The following is a 22,731-nucleotide window of genomic DNA, read 5'->3' on the forward strand; positions in this document are numbered from 1 at the left end:
TTATATAAAAAGCCAAATTGTGATTATACACATAGTCTATACTTTCTATGCATTTTGTTTGGGGTATAATTTTCTCCCATCATATTTAAACCCAGGCTGACGTCATCATTTGGTATTGAGATGGAGTAAGGGGTAAAGGCGCATGATCTGTCGTCGTTTCATCACAGTGACCGCCTTTGATCGCAAGGTGATCCCCTCTTGCCACTTGGCAATATATATATGGTTTTATACTAGTTATAATAATATTATATAGTTTTTTTTATTTGCTTATAATATCAATAATAACCATAATAACGAAATTAAAAATATTCATACGATAGATGTTATTACGATTTCTTGTGCGTGGTTGTTCTAATGTACTATTTAGAAAAAGCATTCAACCATTCAACAGCAGAAATATACTTTATACAGTCATCTATCATTTTGAAATATTCAGTTGATACATTATTCTATTGAGATATATATCATAGGTGGGGAGTATATAGTATATCTAATGAAATGAGTCTTGCTATTGTGAAGATATTTTCTAATCATATATATAAAATATAACAATATATATATATATATATATATATATATATATAACATATATAACATTTATATAGGTCTAATACTCCAAAATATAGATAGCTAGCCATCTCCAAAAATTACTTATTTAAACCTAAATTAACTTTTATACTAACATTGCGAAATGGAGGTGAAATAGGTGTGCTATGATTTGCTAGATTTAATTAGGAAATTGATCGTGAAAACATTTAAAGATTAAATTTTTATAAAAATTTACAATTTTTCTTCACAAGTTATTTTAGTTATAAATGAATCTTTATGTTAAAGTTTAGTATAACAAATACAAAATAATTAGTAAATTAGTGATTAGTTAGTGAATCTAATTCTAATACTAGGCAATATTGATATTGACTGCCATTTGCCATCTGGTTTGCCGGTTTTTTTTCTTGAGTTGAGGTCATCCATCAATCATCGATCAACCACCGATACAAAAAAAAGAGACGATTTTGCTTGCCTGGGTAAAGTTTCTAATTTTTTGCTATTAATAATAAATAATGTGATATTTAATAATTTTATAGTATATTGAAGTAATTTATTACACAGTTGAAATTTATTTAGTATTATTTTATTCTGCCATGATTGAACAAAGACCTAGCTGTGTCCATGATTCACTTAATGTTAATGATATTGTGACATAAAATTTTTAGTTAAAAATTTATAGTTCCTTCCTGCTACTAAAACCTTCATTTCATATCCTGACATTTTTTATCAAGTTAGAGATGTTCTCGAAACTTAATTCTAAATTCAGGACTCCCCACTCAAAAGTTAATGCATCATGGTTTGTACTTTATTATATTTATATTTTTTGTTATCTTTTTCTATTGAATCCTCTTTTAAATAAATCTTTCACTATTGTAATAAATTGCTGTTTAAAAATTTCAATATATTTTCAATTAATACCTGTTGTTAACAACTTAATTAATTAAATTTAATTATAATTTTCATTAAATTGTGTAATTTATTTATGAAAATTTTTGTCAACTCCCTAATAGATGTTACATTGAATTAGTCCAATAGGTCTGTAACCTTACATTGCAGGGCTGTGATATTTTCAGTCGGCTTGATGTCATTCATAATGGCAAAGAGATCAGTTGATAAGAACAGACTGGAAAACATGAGAACAAGAAGGCAGTATGAACTTGCTAGATTGCAAGAAGCTGAAGAGAAACTTAAACTAACAAACAAACAAACGAATGAATGAATGAGAGAATGTATGAACAGAGAACGACTAAATAAATGAATTAATGAATGAATGAACAGAGAATGAACAATTAAATGATGAACAAACGAACAAAGGAATGAACAAACAAAAGAATTAAATATATATTCGACAAAAGTACAGCTTTTTTGAGATTTTTATTCAATACTATTTCGGTTACCTCCAAATCAAACTTAAAATTAAGTAAAATAAAGAATAACCATCATTACTTTTTTAAAAATTTACACTGGAAAAATTGTTAGTTTTGTCATGTTGATTAACTAATTATAATAATTAATATAAATAAATGAATGGATAATTAATTAAGAGAGAGAGAGAAAGGGAGAGGAAGAGAGAGAGATTTTCAATCAAAATATTGTTACCCTACTAAAATAGTTTTTACAAAACGTAACTAATTTTATACATAATTGTTCAAAATAATTGAATAAACTGATTGCTGATAGGATTGATTGAAGGAATAAATAAATGAATGAATGAATAAATATGTTAATAAATAAATATATACATAGATATATATATATATATACGTTCATATATAAATTATCTATACAAATTAATTCATCTAAATATAATACGTAAGATTGATGTTTTTAAATAAGTTATTTAAAAGAATAAGGTTAATTAATTTATTAAATAATTTATTTATTTGTTTGTTTGTTATTGTTTTTTATTGCACAAAATATGGAGAATTAATTGCAGAATGAATGGATAACTTAGAGCTAGCCAGTTTTGATAAAAACAACATCAATCATTGCGATATAATTTTTAATAAATTCAAGTTTATTACATTTAAAAATATTTTAAATATCAATAAGAAATTCTCTCTTCAAAATGCATTTAATTTAATTAAGCCTTTAGTATGCGTAATACGTAAAAAAGTCTTGAAAAAACAAAATGGTACATTAAGCCCTAACAAAAATCGGGTGTTTTTCGCAAATGGTATGAGGTTTATGTCATTTCTGAATGAAATTTTGCTAAATTTACATAAAATATCTATCTTATATTCACAATTAAGTAAATATTATGTAAATATATAGTGTGTAAAATATAAATAATGCTCTTTTCAAAATATATTGCTTTATTCTTTAATTAGTTAATTAATTGAATGAATGATTGATCGATTGGTTAATTGATTGAATGAATGATTGATTGATTGAATGATTGATCGATTGATTTAAACAATAAAATCTCAAAAAAAAGAAAATCTCTTTAAATACTCCAAATTGCAACAGTCTTCGTCAAGTAATGTAGTCATGTATTGCAAGACTTTTATAATATCAAGTTGCCAACGGAACGGTTGAATACAAGGCTTGAGTGAATTTATGAAAATGAATAACATCTTTAAAAGCATGAAAACGATCTGATAATATGATGACGATGATAACAATGATGGTGATAAAGAAATGATGATAAGGCATTCCGTGTGTCTGAATATCACAAGTTAAATGTAGATTTCCACAAGCCAGATCTCTTTAATTGCATGCTGCTATTGTCATTTCTCTTTCCACTGATCACTCCTTCGTGTTCACTGCTGAAAAATAATTTCATATCGTTGGTAAAAATTTGATTGGGTGTCCTAGGCGGTTTTGTCCTGCTGTTCAAGGCGGTTTGCCAATTCACTACTTGAAATGATTGGTTATTGTTGTAGTTGTTGTAGCTTGTGTTGTTGTTGTTGTTTAATTTGTTGTTGTTGTTTAGGCTGTTGTTTATGTTGACGAACGTCGGAGTTGCCCTGTGGTCTTCAACGTAATGACTGATTTGAGATATCCGTGAGTTCGGTTCCGGATGTAAAACTTTGGCTGGTGGTTGCCGTTGTAATTGCGGATGATATTGTTGAAGTTGCGACTGGTTGCGATACTGTACGCTGCAATCGTCCACAGGAATATCGTCATGGTAGGTGATGTAATCAGTGTCAAAGGAGCCAAGTTGAATTGATGTCCTGAAGAATTTCTTACGTGCACCTCCTTCCATGTTTTTCATCACAACTCCTCCCACTCCATTCCCATTATCCTGGTTTCTGAATGATGCCTGATCCGGGCGACTTGCAGACTGGCGTTCCATGAATGATGGATCTGAATTCACAAATCTCCCGTTTAGTTGTCTGTTTCCAGAAAGTACCAGAGCCTTTCTGTCGACTTGTTTTTGAAACGAGTCGTTTCTGTCAGCAGCATGGCTAGGTGCAAGTTTGCTTTGAGGTAACTTTAGTTCGTTTAATGATTTGGTAGGCGTGCCAGTGTCAATTTCCACTATATATGGAGATTTTGCTCTTCTACCCAAGTTGAGTGTGTTATAGGAATTGTCATTGATGTTGTAAAAGTTGTTGATGCGGTTGTAGTTGATGTCACTGGAGACTGAAGAACAACGAGCGTCGTCATCCGTCATCATGCTGTTTATGTTGATGCTGCTTATATATTTGTTAATTTTGTCTCGGTTACCAATGTTTCGGTTGCCGTATATGCTACTGATGTTTCTGTTGCTGTTTGTGTTGTTGTCACTGTTGATGGCGTTGTTGGTGATGTTGATGTTGTTGTTGTTGCTGTTGAGGATGTTGTTAATGTTATCAATATGCATGCTGGTGTGATATCTGCCCGGTTGAACTTTATCATTTCTGTTCGCTGCTACTGTGCCTGGATTTGATGACACGCTCTTCACGAGGCGATGATGTGATGATTCTATTAGCGAAAGAAGTGATTGTCTTTGTTGATTACGCTGTTGTTGTGGTTGTTGATTGTGTTGTTGCTGATGTAATTGGTGTTGTTGCTGATTATGTTGTTGTTGACTGAACTGAAGTTGCTTCAGTTGTCGGAGGTTTTTACATTTAAATGAGTCACCACTGGAGTGTACAGCTTGTAATGATGATGACGAGGCCTGAGATGGTAGAGGAACATTCGCAGAAGATGAGACCAAGCAACTGCCACCAGAGTTTTGTGAAACATCCAAACGCTCCACTTGTTGCCTCTGCAACTTTTGATGAGATGAATTTGGAGTCAGTGGGCGAAGTTTTGCGGGTGTTTGTGGTTCTTCTTCTGCTTCTGGTTGATGATTTTGCGGTTGGCGATGAATTGGTTGCTCTTGGTAAAGTTGTTGATTAGTTGTTGGAGACAATTTACGAATTCCATTTGCTCGCAATTCCAGAAGTTTAAGTTCTATTTTAGGGGATGGTTTTTGTTGAATTGGTTCTCCCTGAGGTGAATGTTTATTTTTTTGTTGTTGAGGTAGCGGTTCAAGTGTTTGATTTGGCTGAAATTTAAATTTACTGTTGGCGTTTTCATCGTAACTTTTAATTTTCTCAGCAGGAAATAAAATTTTATCAAAAATTATTTTTGATTCTGTCATATTTCTAAAAAGTTTTGTATCAGTAGGTGTTGAGTTGGCAGGTTCACTGTAAAAAAATCTTTCTATTTCGTCGAATTTATCTTCTATGCTGACCTCAGTATCTGCACTGTTGCACTCAACGATGGACGTGTTTCGAGAGAGAGAAACGCCAGTTAGGAAAGATGACGACTTGGTCATCGTGTTGTCGCTATCGGTATCTTTAGCCGTGTCGTACTTAGTGATTGCACTACTATCTGATTTCTTCTCTGAAGTAAGTTGACTACCTCTTCTGTCACTTATGTCCGCTGATTTTTTTTCTCCACCATGTAAATCATTTAGATCTTTTTCCACCAGGAAATATTCGTCATCGTCAATATCAATCATTCCGTCTGACAATTTGCTGTCATCATCAGTCACCTCTTTCACGTTTGATTCGTCAACAACACTCTTCGTCTTACTATTGGAGTTCAAATAGAAAGATTTAATCCTGGGCACATCTAGATCATTTTCTTCCGAAGTTTCCGATTCACATCGCAATATCTGCACTTCATCATCTTCTTCTTTTGTTCTGTTGAGATCGTCAGACGCTTGCACAACAGCATCGTTCAGACTTTTTTCTTTCTTAAAAATTGGAGATTCTATCAACTTCCTGTCAGATTCGTCAGTCGATCCGCTAATTCCTGAATCCGGACTGATTGTTTTCTTCAGCTGGCTCACTCCTCTGGTGTCCAAGTTGTCGAGAGAGGAGGCCCGGATGTTGTTGGAGAAGTTTGATGGTGTTGGAGGAAGCAGGTACTTCGAGTCGAGTTGCTCGCAGGAGTTAGATCTTGTTAGTTTTTCTGGAAAAGTTTTAAAAATATTTTGAAATACAAACATGTTTGAAAAAAGTGAAAAAATGGAAAAAACAAAAATTCACGAAAAAAAATCTCACTTCCGAAATCCTCTAACTCTTTCAGGTTCAGGAATGAGGTATTAATCCTGGGCATAGGAGTGCAGAATCCCTCCTGGCTATCCTCGCCACACACTTCCGTCAATCCATGCAAATGCCCAGTGACCTCCTCAAACAACTCGATGCATTCCTTCCTGCCTAGGACCTCCACTGCGCTGTCAATCAGCCACTCAACAACGTTATTGGCCTGTTGAATCGTCTTTGCCTCGACGCTCAATCCCACGGAGTTCGACGGGCGAAGGATGGACGGACTGAGACAGACGGATAAGTTTCGTGACGTCATGAGATTGATTTGAGAGTTGACGTTGATTTTGTGCAGAACGCACATGAGGTAGTTGAGCAGGGTGAGGTGAGAGGGAGGGAGTTCTGATATCAATCTGGTGTGCGACGAAGTTATTTAAACGGTTGTATAAAAAAAAAGTATTGTTGCTTTGGTAATCGTTAGTCTCATGTTCAGTAAGATATATAAGTACAAATTTTATTAACTTTTTTTAATTAATAAATTTAATGGGATAAACAATTTATGTTCATAAAAGTGAAGGGCAATGGTGCGATCCAACCTCTTCGTTTTTGAAATCTTTTCATCTCTATCATTCACGCAAGCAAGTTCAAGCCATCTAAAATAATTTGCCGAAACTAAGAGGCATTCCGGCATCCGTATCAACCAGCACTGTGAATTTTAATTGATCAATCAGTCAATCATTTAACAAATCAATCAATCAATAAATCAATCAATTATTAAACTACCAACCAATCAATCAATCATTTAATTAATTGATATTAATTAACCATTCAAAAAAATATTCAATCAATTTATTTTTATCTTACACCAACAAATGAAGCACCTTGAAAAGAGCGGCTGTCATGTGAACAGGCATATTTTTAACGACGTCGCTATCCGCATTGATAGCATTAGAGGCCTCTTCTTTCAGATCATTCTTTGTCAGTTTGGTGTCCAGCGAGCTGATCATCGTCTGAAGCTCCTTGTAGTTGTAACACACTCTGAAAATTCCTTCCGTCAGCGGACCAATTTTGTACAGGTGTTCTAGAAGTTTCTACCGTGGTTGAAAATAATGAGGTTAATTAATCAGTTACACAACTCTTGTAAAAATTATGTTCTATAATATTTGCTTGCAATAAATAAATGTAGCTGCAACAGCAGTAGCGATGATAACAGCAGCAGCTGAGTTAGTAATAGTAGTAGTGGTGGTGGTAGTAGTAATAGCAGTTATGAAGCATAGATGGACCGACTGACCATTATAATTTTAGGCAAGTTGTTATTGTTACTGCTGCACAGCTGGTGCAGCGCGCAGCCAAACAGCTGAGAACTTTGCTTGCGTGAGTGAATGACGCTGTCCACGTGCTGGTCATTGAGGTCAACGCAAGGGTGAGCTTGCTGATGTTTCCTTGACCTTCTTGTTTTCTTTGCTGTCCCTGTGTATAAGTGTGTGTATGTGAGTGCATGTGCGTGTGTGTATGTACGTGCGTGTGTGTGCGTGTGTGTAAATCAAAACCAAATACTTTAAAATCACTCAGATAACAATTCTCTCTCTCTCTCTCTCTCTCTCTCTCTCTCTCTCTCAAGAGATAAGAAATAAATTACTGTAGAGAAAAATGCAATTAGGTGAATGAAAGAACAAATAAACAAACAAATACAATATAATCAGTATACACTAACATAAAAATTAGCATAACAGCTCATCAAGTCGATACATAAGCACTTAAACTTAAGTCATCTTGAAACATTCAGTCATACACAAAATGCTTTGCTATGTATGTATAAATGTATCACTAGGCGAAGAATATAACACTATAACGGATACCTTATACTGAATACAATTCAAAATTAAAAGTTATAAAAACTTAAGTATAAAGAAAAAAGCGTAGTAGTAGAAACAGCAGCAGTAGCGGCAGAAGTAATAGCAACAGTAGTAGCAGCAGCAATAGTAGTAGTAGAAGCCGTAGTAGTAGCAGTAGATGCAGCATAATGGTTCAAGTGGGTAGTTGACATGTCATGATGGTTTGATGGCATGGGATATAAATAAACTTTATATATATTTGGCCCCACTCTGTTATAATAATAATAATAATAATAATATATTCAATAAAAAAAATAATTAATTTTATTTATTTGATACAAATCGATTATTACAGTTGTTGGCTCACTTGATGAAATGATTTGTTTTATTTATTCATATAAAAGTTAATTGAGCGCAATTAAAACGTGGCCGATGTCAGTGATGAATGAATAGGTGAGTGAGTGAGTGAGTGAGTGAGTGAGTGAGTGAGTGAGTGAGTGAGTGAGTGAGTGAGTGAGTGAGTGAGTGATGATAAGGCCTAACAGCCTGAAATTAACACGCTTCTAACTCATAGAATGTGGAACCAATCTCAACTCTAAACAATTGTCTGATAGAGAAAGAGAGAGAAAGAGAATAAAGAGAGAGAAAGTACAAAAGAGAGAATGTAAAAATGGGATGAGTAAAGGAGAGAGAGAAAGAAAAATATAAATAATATTTAACCTGCTCTAACATTCCCTTTCGAACGAATGATCGAGAAATGTTCGACCTTAGTGCTGACGAGTAAGAGGTCTGATGCCAGTTGAATGCAGTACAAACTTTCGTGACCTTATAATTAATTATAATTAATTAATATATTAATTGAATCAACATCAACAACAACAACAACATCATTAACAACGACATCAACAACGACATCAACAACGACATCAACAACAACAACAACGTAATGATTAATTGGCTACAGCATGCCACACGTTACGTCTGAAATTTACGATAACAATAATGATGACATTGCTGTTGTTGTTGTTGATGTTGTTCTACTTTTTAAATGTACATTTTTTTGAAATTTAAAGAAAGCTGCTCAAAACTAATAATAATAATAATAATAATCATGATGATAATGATGATGACGACAATAATAATAACAATGGTAGTAGTGTTTTATATAGTCACTCATATGTACGGTTATTAAAGTATGTTGGATGCGTTTGCACATGTGTGTTTGTTCATGTGCGTGTGTGTATGTCTGTGTCTGTGTCTGAGTGTGTGTGTTATCTTCAAAAACTTCCAAGCAGAAACCTAAACCAGAAAAAAAAATAATAATTTACCACGAAACAATTGATGTGACATATACACTACATTTGTGTGTGTGTTTGTATGTGTGTGTGTTTGTATGTGTGTGTGTGTTTGCATCAGAGTGTGCGTGTGGTCTGTGTGCGTGCGAAACATGGTAACATGGTGTAACATCAAATCTAATGGCACGGTTGTTATCAATGCGTCAATTTATCAAATAAATTACAGTTTAAATAGCCTTGAATATATTTGTATACTACAACCGAAGTCATTATTATTACTTCTATTACTACTTGTACTGATGTGTGTGTGTATGTGTGTGTGTTTGTGTGTGTGTCGGTGTGTGACTTTTTTGTGATCTAAGGAGTGGAAAAAAGTTCGATAAGATTTTTTTCAGTTGTCTGAACAATGAACAATTTGAAGAAACTATTTGAAAAATTTTGCCTGGTGATAATTTGAGTACACATTCACACGCACACACACACACACACACATACACACACACACAAACACACAAACAAACACGTGCAAATCTTTCTTATCCACTATAAAAATATAAAGCATTAGAACGACGCAATTCTTAACGTAAAAAAGATCTAACATTAATATCAACATCGTCGTCGTCATCACCATCATCATCATCTATTACCATCATTATCATCATCATTACCATCATCATCACCATAATCACCATCGTCAGTAAAGTACCCAAACAAACAGTACCCTAACCTGTTAATGTTCTTGTATCGCCATCTACGTACTTAATACAGACATGGTATTTGCATTCATTATCGGCCTTTGAAAAATTTTAGTTCAATTAAAATTAGACAATAATAATAACAACAATAAATTAATAATGAATAATAAATAATAATAATAATAGTTAATAATTATAATAGTAATAGCAATAATATTTAAAGTAATAGTAGTAATGTTAACATTGGGAAGAAATTCCTTAGGTATCTTCTGGAAGACGTCATCTATAGAGTCATTCCGACTGACTGCGAGTTTCTTGGTCTGTAAAATTATGAAATTATACCAATTATAATAATAATAATAATATAATAATAATAAAAATAATAATAGCTGAGACAACCAAAACTACAACAAATTTTGAAATTATACTAATAATAATATAATAATAATAATAATAATAGCAGAGACAACAAAAACTACAACAAAAGCGTTTTAACCAGGTTTATATAACCATTGGTGGAAAATACATACGTACACACACGGATGTACATACATAGGTAAAAAACGCGCGCGCGCACAAACACATACATACATACACCATATACACACACACACATACATACATACATACAAACAAACAAAACATACCCTCTTGCCAGAGGTTTTGTCTTCGTAATGAAGTTTAATGATGACCACATCTTTGTTGCGATCAGTGATTTTACTTCTCTGCCTGTAACGTGAATTTGTTCATTTATTTTCGTTATAATAATAATAAATTATAAGAAATAATAATAAGAACGTAAGAACAACAAGACTTTTAATTTTATTTTTGATTGCAAACAGACCTATTTCTTTTATGATAAGCACTACAACTTGTGATGCTTGAGTGTATGTGTATGTATGTATGGGTGTACGTGTATGTATGCATGCGTGTACATCTGTATTTGTATATGTGTATGTATGTGTATATATATTTGTATATGCGCGTGTTTGTCGGAAAATAAAGACTAGTGTAAATATGAAGAATTTGTCTTGTGAGTCATTTTAGCTTCAATTAATTCATAAATCATTTACGATAGAAGTGCCGAGTGGTTGAAATTTTTTTTTAGATAAATTATTTTTGTATTTATTGTTGCTTCTCTCCGTGTGTTGGTGTGTGTTTGCCGTGCAAATGTTCATTGAAAATAGTATCATGTTCATCAATCAGTCGATTAATTTTTTAAATATTTAATCAATCAACCAGCCCACTGACACGTCAATCAACCAATCCATCAACCAATCATCAATCAGTTATCAATTTAACTTAACAATTTTGTCATCATCAGTGATGTGAGGTGGGATCTAACGCTGGCACATGTGATAAACATTCATCATCACTATCGCCACTATAATCGTCATCATGATGTTAATGAATGAATGAATGAATGAACGAACGAATGAATAAATAAACCAAAAGACGAGCGAACGAACAAACGAATGAACGAACGAATGAATGAATGAATAAACCAATAGACCAACGAACGAACAAACAGATGAACGAATGAAAAAATGAATGAATAAAATTAGTTTTACTCCTACTATTACTAAAAAGTAATACTACACATTACTATATAAATATTAACAGTGTACATACAAAATATGTAGAAGTGGGAGAGAAAAAGAGAGAAAGAGAAAAAAAAGAGGAAGAAAGAGAAAGAGAGAGAGAAAGAAAAAGAGAGAGAAAGAGAGAGAAAGTTTGATGTTTGATCCGTATGTCAGTCGTAAAGAATTATTGTACAATGCAATGAAGATTAAATGTTACACTTAATAAAGTACCGAATGAAAATGCTCATCTGTTGTGCTGTTACATTATATGCATCTGTATGCCTGAATGTGTGCGTATGTATGTCTGTGTGTGTGTGTGTGTATATGTGTATGTGCGTGTGTATGTGTGCGAGTATCGATACTACTTACATTTATATAACTACATTTTGAGAGTGTATTTACTGCATGGTTGAATGAACTGATTATGAACTTACGAGTTTATTAGCAACGGCGTCAGAAGAGTTAGTCTAGGTATTATTATTATTATTATTATTATTATTACTAATAGTAGTAGTAGTAGCTAGATGTTATTATTATTATTATTACTAATAGTAGTAGTAGTGGTAGCTAGGTATTATTATTATAATTATTGTTACTAATAGTAGTAGTAGTAGTAGTAGCAGCAGCAGCAGCAGCAGTAGTAGTAGTAGTAGTAGTAGTAGTAGTGTAGTAGTAGTAGTAGTAGCCGTAGTAGTAGCAGTAGTAGTAGCAGTAGTAGTAGTAGTAGTAGAAAAAGAATCTTAACTAGCAAAAACAGTAGTAGTAGAAGTAATAGTAGTTGTAGTAGTAGCATGTGTGGTAACAGTAGTAGTAGCTATTGAAGCGGCATTAATAATAGTAGTGTAGTAGAGGTAGTTGTTGCAATAGTCGCTGTAACCCTACTACTACTAGTAGTAGTAGTACTACTACTACTACTACTGCTACTACTACTACTGCTACTACTACTACTGCTGCTACTACTACTACTGCTGCTTTTTTACTACTAATACTACTGCTACTACTACTACTGCTACTACTACTACTACAGCTGCTGCTACTACTACTACTGCTGCTTTTTTACTACTAATACTACTGCTACTACTACTACTGCTACTACTACTACTGCTGCTACTACTACTACTGCTGCTTTTTTACTACTAATACTACTGCTACTACTATTAGTAATAATAATGGTGGAATTTATAAATATATGTTATATAAGAACATGTGTGATGTTAAAGCGTCACTATGGTACTAAGTACATAGAGATGGGCTGAAAGGTTCTACGATCAATTCATCATTAAGTTATAAATGAGTGAACTCTATATTATTATTTTATATGTCATTTGAGTACGTCTTCAAATCGTCACTACTCTACTGTTATTATTGTTATTATTATTATTATTATTATTATTGATATTATTATGATAATAATTACAGTGGAATAATAAATAATAAAAATTGTTTATTATTTGTAATTTTGGTGGTAGGCAGAGAAAGTAGTACCCTTTATTGTTGGTTAGGATACACTTTTGTATGTGTGTATGTGTGTGCGCGTATGTGGGTGTGTGTATGTGTGTGTGAGTTTGTATGAATGTATAGATATGTGTGTGTGTTTGTGTGTGTGTGTGTGTGTGTATGAATGTGTAGGTATGTGTGTGTTTGGTTATGAAATTTCAAAATGAGAGCTCTGAGTGAACTAATGATCTGTTTATTATTATTATTATTATATAAGTGATTTGAGCATAACTTAAAAAAATATTTAAAAAGTTATTAGAAGAATTAAAGAAATAGAAGTTACTCAAATTAAAAACTCATTATAATTTTTTTCGGCATAAAGACAAGAAACAAGCAAACCTATTAATAGCATCAAACCACTTTTGCTTCTCAGTCGGGCTGAAGTGAGCAAACAAATTACAAACGTTGCCCTCAGTCGGCCAGCCAATCAGAAGCGTCGATTGTTCCGATTGGCTGCCACCCTCAAAGCTTGACTCCACTTCCTTTTCCGTTAGCCACATGATTGACAGATCAATCTTGTACTTCAACTTGAATGTCTGGGCCAGTCTACTAAATGGGGTTTTGTAGAATTTAGTTGATGAAAAATTAACGATAAAAATAAAACTACTACTGCAGCTGCTGCTACTACTGCTACTACTACTACTGCTGCTGCCGCTATTATTACTACTGCAGCTGCAGCTACTACTACCACTGCTACTACTGCTAATAATAAATAAATAAATTGTTTTTACTTTTGCTTAGCAATCAGGAGAAATTCTTGGAAAAGAAACAAATGACAAAGCTTGTTGCCTTTCTGTAAAATTGATTTTTTTCAACTTTTTTATGTATGTGTGTGTGTGCGCGTGTATGTGTGCATGTGTGTGTGTGTGTTGTGTGCTTGCTGATAATTAACTAATAAGAATAGTTACTATCGCATGAATGAATGAAGAAATGAATGAACGAGTGAACAATGAAAGAATTAAAACAAATACTCGAAATTATTGAAATAATTTTTGACGGCAACAACCGATTAAAGTATTTATAACATAACTACACATAAAGGCAAACACAGATACAGACAAACAAACACATACATACATACATACATACATACATACATACATACATACATACATACATACATACATACATACATACATACATACATACATACATACATACATACATACATACATACATACATACATACATACATACATACATACATTCGACCTGTCTCGAATTTAACTTTTATTTCGAAGGTTTTAGAAAGAATTGTTCATAAACAATTTCTAAAGTATTTAAATGATAATAACTTTTTTCCGAATAATCAAACTGGTTTCAGACGCTTTCATTCGACGGAGACGGCCTTGTTACAGGTATTGTCGGAACTTTTTGAGGCTTCTGATCGCAATCAGGTCTCTCTTCTGACTCTACTTGATATGAGTGCCGCATTTGACTGTGTGAATCATGATACACTGTTACGTCGATTAAGTTACGGTGTCTGTGACTTAGCTTTGGAATTTTTCAAATCTTATTTGTGCAAACGTACCCAGCAGGTTTATTATAATAATTCTTGGTCAAATACAGTTGATGTTTTGTCTGGTTCCCCAGGGGTCTGTTTTAGGCCCGCTTCTTTTTACATTATATACAGCCGATATTATGTATCTCATTGATGAATTTTCTTTAAAGGGTTTTGCTTATGCAGATGATGTTCAGATAATTGCAAGTGCGGCGACTGGGGAGTTTGATTTTCTGATTGAAAGAATGTTGGATTGTTTGGGTGCACTGGATGGGTGGATGGGTTTGAATGGTATAAAATTGAATCGGGAAAAAACTCAGCTGGTACCAGTTGGAACTTGGCAGCAAACCTCTAGGATTAACGTTGATTTTGTGAAAATAAGTGACATGATTATTGATTTTGGAAAAATGGCTACAGTTTTGGGTTTTAAAATAGATAAAAATCTATGTATGGGTGACCATATAAAGGTTTTGGTAAAATCTTGTTCATTTCAATTGCGGCAATTGTATCGAATTAAAAAGAGTTTGAACAGATCAACCATGGTTACTCTGATTCATTCGTTCATACATTCTAGATTGGACTATTGTAATAGTTTGTTTTATGGCGTTTCGAAACACGAGATTGCTAAGTTGCAGATGGTTCAGAATAGAGCTGCAAGAATTGTTGTTGGTGCTAGTCGTGTTGAACATATTAGCCCACTTCTGTCGGAATTACATTGGTTGCCGGTCAACAAAAGAATTGTTTTTAAAGTCTGTGTTTTGGTTTATAGATGCTTAAACGGATTGACTCCGCAATATCTGTCCGAAATGTTGATTGACAGATCTAACCTACGATCAGATCGGGGAAACTTGTTAGTGGTCCCGGTTACTAAATTAAAAATTGCATCACGTAGTTTTGCTGTTTATGGACCAAGGCAATGGAATGAACTTCCATATTTTTTGCGCCGGTCTGGTCTGACTCTTCCCCAGTTCAAGAGTCAATTGAAGACATATCTTTTTTCCTTGTAGAAAATTGCCATAGTTGTAAAGCGCCTATGAGAATGTTTTTAATAGGCGCTATATAAATGATCATATAATAATAATAATAATAATAATAATACATACATACATACATACATACATACATACATACATACATACATACATACATACATACATACATACATACAAACAACACACACATACATACATACATACATACATAAATACACACTTTATAAATCATGAACAACAACAATTCAACAACAACAATTCGAATTAAATAGTTCAAAACGTGAAACGCGATTACAACGAAGATGACGACGACGACGATGACGTCATATTGGTATTAAAAATGACGATGACGATGATTATTACAATGGTGGTGATGATGATAGGGTGGTGGTGATTATGTTGATGATGACGAAATAATGAAAGTTATGATGATGATGATGATGAGGAGGAGGAGGAGGATGAGGAGGAGGATGATGAGAATGATGACGATGATGATGACAGTTATAGTGATGATGACGACGACGAAGACCACACAAATCAATTCACTTGTGGCTTCAATATCAAATATTCAAATTATGGAGCTCATTTTGCTGTTTCATTCACTCATTCATTCTCCCATCCATTCATCCACTCGTGTGTTCTTGTAGTCATTTATTCGTTCACTCATTCATTCACTCACTCATTCACTTCTTCATTCATTCGCTCGTTCTCTCGTTGTATCGTGTATTCAGGTAATTTGCATTTTTTAAGTCTTTCGTTTGTTTCTTCATTCCTTTTGATTCAATCATTCATTTATCAATATAAAAGCTTCTTCAATTGTTCTGTCATTCATTCATTCGTTCGTTCATTCGTTCGTTCGTTCATTCATCCATCCATCCATTCATTCATCCATCCATCCATTCATTCCTAAAAACAAAAACACTAAAAACAACTACAACAATAAAATCAATAACAACAATTATAACGAAAAGATTTTGGGCATAGCTGGTCTGTTGGCTGTTGCCAGTACAAAACATTCCATTGCAGGTAATAAAACTAGCCCCATCAAAACTTTACACCAATTGAAATTCACCACTTACGTACATGCAATAAAATATTTTAATAATTAAGAAAAATTAATAATATTTATAATAATAATAATAAATCAACCGAATAAAACCATTAAAAATTAGTTAGATTTAGATAACACACACAAACATTTTATTGGTTATATATATATACCAATAAAATATATATATGTATGTATCTATGTGTTTGTATGTATATGTGTGCTTATATTTTATTGATCGCTTGTATGTGTGTTTGTGTGTGTGCGTGTGTGCGTGTGTGTGTGTTTGTGTCTGTGTGTTTGTGCGTGTGCGTGTGTTTCTAATCAAGAACAAACACACACAAATGATCGCTAAGAATTTAGTTACCAAAGACATTCAAAAACAGAAAAGGCGGGAAAGTAGATAAAGATAACGTTGGTTAGCCAATTACTCTAAATATAACAAAAAAAAAATCAATGAAAAATGTTACCAAAAACTATGGAAACATTTCTATTAAAATATATTACTTCTACTACTACTACTACTATTACTACTACTACTACTACTACTACTACTACTACTACTACTACTACTACTACTACTTCTACTACTACTACTAATAATAATAATAATAATATCACTACTAATACTACTAATACTAATACTAATACAACAACAATTACTACTCCTGCTACTACTACTACTACTACTAATAATAATAATAATATAATGGGTGTAAAAGGCTGAGTCTAATCGAATGTATATATAGATAGAAATCTCTATAAAAGGCCGTTAATAAACGATAAATTAATAAACGATAATGATTGACAGTTAAGACAATTTATACACACACACGCCCGCACACACACACACATATACACACCCACAAACATATGCAAACATACGTACATACCTTCAAACATACGTACATACCTTCAAACATATAGACACACGCATACATACACACACACACAAAGACAGAAATATACATTAATGTTTATGTGTTTTGTGTGTGTGTGTGGAAACCTATAAACATATAGACACACGCATATATACACACACAAAGATAGAAATTTACATTAATATTCATGTGTGTGTGTGCGTGTGCGTGCGTGCGTGTATGAACGACAGATTCAAAGTTAATATTATTTACATTCTACTATCTGTTTGGTTGTTTGAAATTTAATTTAAAAGCTAAAAATTTTCCATTATTACAGAAGCGAGCTGTAATAAAATGTAAAGTAATAACGTATTACTGCATGTAATGTAATGTGACGTAATGTAAGAATGCAATATGACGTCATGACTATCCTTAAAAAATTATACAGAAGATTAAAAATAATTAAAAATTTAAATTAGAAGATTAAGGATAACAAACGAGCGAGCAAGCTAACAAGCAAATAACATATAAATAGCCCATAATCTCGAAAGACGTTGTGATTATTATTATGATTAATATTATTATGATTAATATTACTATAATTATTAATAATATTATTAGCAGTAGTAATCATATTAATTTAAAAGTAGCATTCATATTTCTTTTATTATTCACAATTTTATGAACGAAAAAAATTTTTAAAAATTTTAACCAACCATATTGGCAACTCCTCTCAAAACGCATTTCTGATAAATCTTTTCTGAAAACTCCCTACGTATTTATTTAAAATATTATATTATTTAAATTATTTTATTATATTATATTATTTATATTTAAAATATTTATTCAACTGAAGCTAAACAATTATAAATAAAATAAATATTGGAATTTTGTAGAAATAGTTCAATGGTTAAAAATGTCTGTTGATACATTTGCATTCGTTTTAACAACATTACAACAACAATAATTTTAATTTTAGCAAAAATAATTATAAATTAACTATTATTATAAATAATAAATATAATAATAATAAAGTTAAATTATTAGACTGACATATGATCTTTCGTTCGGGTGATTGGTTGTATGAGGCAGAAATAATTTGATTGGATGTCGTCATCACGAGCGAGAAACTGCTTCTTAAGTTTCTCATTCAGGAATGGGTCAGCTTGTACTAGCTGTCAATCAAAAAATTGAATAAAATTGGTTGATTTTCATGATTATTTCTAAAACTGGATCAACGAAATATTGAATTTCACGTGAATTTATTTAAAATTTTTGTGAAAAAGTACTGAAAATTTTCATAAAATATTTTTTTCTAAATGTAATGGAAACCATTGGTTAAAATGACATTAAATAAAGCTAAAATTTTTTCAGTTTAAAATTTCGTTCAATTAAAATATTCAAAAACATGGAACAACCAGACACAAACATGAATGTAAGGAATGCTGTGTGTGTGTGTGTGTGTGCATGTGTGTATGTGTATGTGTGTGTGGTGTGTGTGTGGTGTGTGTGTGTATTTTTACAAAAAATAAATAATCATTCATCAAATAAATAAACGTTCATACGTTAAAATGAGATGATCAAATTTCAACCAAATAGCATAAACTCACATATTCATTTAAAACTTCCAAATCACTTATGAGAACTTGAAAATATTTCAATTTTGAAAACAGAAAAACTTCTTCCGATTTTAAAATCCCATACAAATTAAAATGCTTATATGATCATATTTCATGCATAGAATGGTTGAAAACTACCCAATACATCTTACAGGATTATAAATGTTTGTCATAAGTAGAAGGCAGTTTTCATAGAACTTAATTCAAATTCAAAATTCAAACATCTCCAAAGGTGCAAACCATCAAACAAATCATTATCAAATAAAATGAAGAAGAATAAACTTAAATTTAATGTCAATCATCTCAATATCTCGTGTCATACCTTAAGGTTATCCACATATTGCTGCTTGCAAACACCACCACCCATTACAGAATCAATTTGAGAAAATAAAACAAAAATTGTTATCCTTGATAGATTTTAATCCAACTTTGAGAATTACGATTTATTATTAAAATTAATTAATTTATTTGAAGGGTTTTCAAAAGGTATTTAGGGTACTGTAGCGTATTATATACTATCTTAGACGCTAACATTTGTAATGGATTATAACAGTGCTGGGTCCGTTACTTGTGCCATGCTAGCCACAAATGTTAACACCTCTTATCTTAATAAATCTGGCATTGCTCATTTGTTAGATTCGGTATTCAATTGATGTGGAGGCATTCAATTTTCTTTTGAAGCCATTTACCATTGGGATGATGATTATTTTACAACTGAATGGATGAATGAATGAATGAACGGCTCAGGTAAGTTGGCTGTCGCTTGTCGATTTGTTAGACGAGATGTGATTTCAATATTTTCATAACATATCGTTCAACATTTTAAAAGTTTATTTGCGTTTATGTATTGTATTGTAGGTGGCGAGCAGAACAACGTTAAAAACAACTTGAGTTTGATTACATTGATAAATTAGGATATACTTTACAAATTATTTAGTTAAATATCGGCTTAAAAGACAAATCAAAAAATATTAATATCTGTGATTAACATCGATACCTGACATTCAATCAAAAAACAGCAAGCTCACTTCGAAATCAGTATCAGGAGCAATCACGAAAGGCAGGCGTGCACACACTTCTCTTCGACTCAACTCCATAGCCGGGACAGACTGGTTGTAATTTTTTGGCGAAATATCGAGCCGTGGGCTGGTGACGACAAGTTTGTCGTGTTTCTCTTGCTTCGATTTTTCTTTGGTCGACCCAGGCTGAATTCTATTTCGAGACATTTTCTTCAATCTCTCTCGAAACCCTTTCTTACTTTTATCGTCGTCGTAATCGAGGCTGGCCGCCTTCTCCGTCTGTTCATTGCTGTTGCTCGTGTCGTAGGAGGTCGACCTGGTTAGCGAAAGACGGGATGATGTGGTCAGATTGGCCGATGCGTTGGTCAGTTTGCTCATCCACGAACTTGTTTGACTGTTCTCCAGCGAGCTATTGCACTGTTTACTGGTCGGATCAAAGATGGAGATTATGCTCGAGTTAATGCTTTCCTTGTGAGAGCCGTTCAACTTGCTGTCGTTGAAGTTGGAAGGACTCTCTTCGATGAGAATGTTACCTGCAAATAATTCTTTTCGATCGAATAAATTTTCGTGACTTTTTGTACAATTAGCGAAGGTATTTAGCGAAGTTTTGTTAACGTCGCTATCACTGATACTGCCATCCTGATCCAACGAGGTTATTGAGTCGCCATCGTAAACCCCGCACGGATCAACCAGATTACACCCCATACTACTGAATGCACTGTCGTTCGATGTCTGACTGTAACACTTTATGCCGGCAGATTGTGGGGTGCTGTGTTCATGTGGAGCTGATGTCGCCACTGCATGCTTATCAGCGGGAGCTGTGAAAGCTACTACACCGCCTTCCGGATCAAAATTAACGTTGCTGTGGTTGTTGTTTGATTTCAAAGAAGATATCTTACCATTGCTGTTGTTGTTGTTTTTGTTGAAACTGTATTTCGTGAATATGCTTTTCAAGGATGACGTCATTTCTGATTAGTGCCGGTGATGTGGATGTTTTCAGATTGACAATTGTACTGTTTTCATTCAATTTGATGGTTTTAATATTTTTTTAAATCAAATAATCCGTTTCAAGTAAGCATCAATCAACAAACATTTCTATTCATTTAGCTGTTTTTATAGTTGTAAAGTTCTGTCAAGTTAACCAAAAGTATTTAACAACCAGTGTTTAATCTTAGTTTAAATTAAAATTAACCCAAACCTTCTATTCAAATCTGAAAAATCAAAATTTAAAATTTGAAATCTTAATTATCAAAATTTTTCAGCAGTAAATTTTGATGTCAATTGACTGCGTAGCAGTGTATAAAATTTTAATAGCAAATTGTCAAATAGGTTAACACAGATATATAGATACAGAAACATATAGATATATAGATACACAGATATTTTGATACATAGATATATAAATACATAGATATATAGATAAATGGGTAGAAATATATTACAAATAAATGAATTTATAGTTAAAAAATTACAATAAAACCCTCACAGCCATACACCGAAAAATCAGTGTTGTTTTTTTTGTATCTAATAAGAATATAAGATTAGCCTAACTTCAAAACTCATCGACTATTCATCAATTAGTTCGATTCAACGCCAACAAATATCAATATCATCGTAATATTTACTATTATAATATTATTATTATTGTTGTTTTATTATTATTATTATTATTTGTTATTCATTCATTCATTTGAATGTTATCACAAATTTTTAATTCTAATTACTATTAAAATTATATATATAGTTTTACCCAAACAGTTAACATAACGAACTAAAAAAATTTCCAAAGCTAAAAAAAATATCATTCATTAATTTGCAATCTAATCATATTAAAACTAAATATCCATAATTAATCGCTAATTAGTTATTTAAGTCTAAATAATTATCTAATTAATTAATAATATTCATCTGTTTGTGAATAATGTTACATTAATTTATGTCGCATACAATCAATAATATAACTTCTTGTTTCCGATTCTAAATAAATTTGATTAAAACTGATAATGTATGCAATACACATATCTGCAAGCGTTTGACTCAAACACACACATTCATGTCTTAGTATTTCAACGAATTTCTACTGAGCTTAAATATGCATAGATATATATATATATATATATATATATATATATATATATATATATACATAAAATATACACAAAGTTATGTGTGGTACAAAGTTAGATGTACAACACATCTATATACAATATTCATACGATGTTGTATAAAATTTATGTTTGTATATCTATATACAATATATACAAATGTGTATATCAAAATTTATGTGTGTATATCTATATACAATATATACAAATGAGTATATCAAAATTTATGTGTGTATATCTATATACAATATATACAAATGTATGTGTGTATATGTGTATGTTAAAATGTATATGTGAATACCTATAGACAATATATACAAATGTATGTGTGTATATGTGTGTATTCAAATTTATATGTGTATATCTATATACGTGTATATTTATATAGAATGTATACAGATGTAAAGGCATATGAGTAAATTTTTATGTAATGTATAGAAAAGTATGTTTGTTATAGAATATGTATCTATGTGTGTTTATGTGTTTTTATATGTGTTTATGTGTTTATAAGTATAACAAGGTTCCATCTGATCGCATGTATGTATGAATGTATATGTGTATGTGTGAAGTTTAAGTCTGACAATGTTTATTAAGAAGCGTGGCATATCGATATGAAGACATACATGGGCTTATTTATAACAATGTGGACATTTTATATCAAAAGCTTA

General features: G+C 32.1%; 3 protein-coding genes across 3 annotated transcripts; all 3 read right to left on the bottom strand.

Moving 5' to 3' along the window:
• Positions 1–3,220: 3,220 nt before the first annotated feature.
• HELRODRAFT_181103 (hypothetical protein) lies at positions 3,221–6,378 on the bottom strand (the record flags this gene model as incomplete). Its single annotated transcript, XM_009030373.1, has 2 exons — positions 3,221–5,940; positions 6,033–6,378. The coding sequence occupies 2 exons, from the start codon at positions 6,376–6,378 to the stop codon at positions 3,221–3,223; spliced, it is 3,066 nt and encodes a 1,021-aa protein (XP_009028621.1).
• Positions 6,379–6,874: 496 nt separating this feature from the next.
• On the bottom strand, positions 6,875–13,419 carry HELRODRAFT_181104 (hypothetical protein; the record flags this gene model as incomplete). Its single annotated transcript, XM_009030374.1, has 7 exons — positions 6,875–7,105; positions 7,306–7,413; positions 8,580–8,674; positions 9,872–9,938; positions 10,082–10,159; positions 10,487–10,568; positions 13,259–13,419. The coding sequence occupies 7 exons, from the start codon at positions 13,417–13,419 to the stop codon at positions 6,875–6,877; spliced, it is 822 nt and encodes a 273-aa protein (XP_009028622.1).
• Positions 13,420–19,752: 6,333 nt separating this feature from the next.
• On the bottom strand, positions 19,753–22,000 carry HELRODRAFT_194143 (hypothetical protein). The gene is made up of 3 exons (XM_009030375.1): positions 21,635–22,000; positions 21,445–21,565; positions 19,753–21,169 (listed from the first exon to the last, which is right to left on the bottom strand). Exon 3 carries the CDS (start codon positions 20,922–20,924, stop codon positions 19,944–19,946), a length of 981 nt encoding a protein of 326 aa, XP_009028623.1. The 5' UTR covers positions 20,925–21,169; positions 21,445–21,565; positions 21,635–22,000; the 3' UTR covers positions 19,753–19,943.
• Positions 22,001–22,731: the final 731 nt, after the last annotated feature.

This window comes from Helobdella robusta (genome assembly GCF_000326865.2).
Source record: "Helobdella robusta unplaced genomic scaffold HELROscaffold_67, whole genome shotgun sequence".
NCBI lineage: Eukaryota > Metazoa > Annelida > Clitellata > Rhynchobdellida > Glossiphoniidae > Helobdella > Helobdella robusta.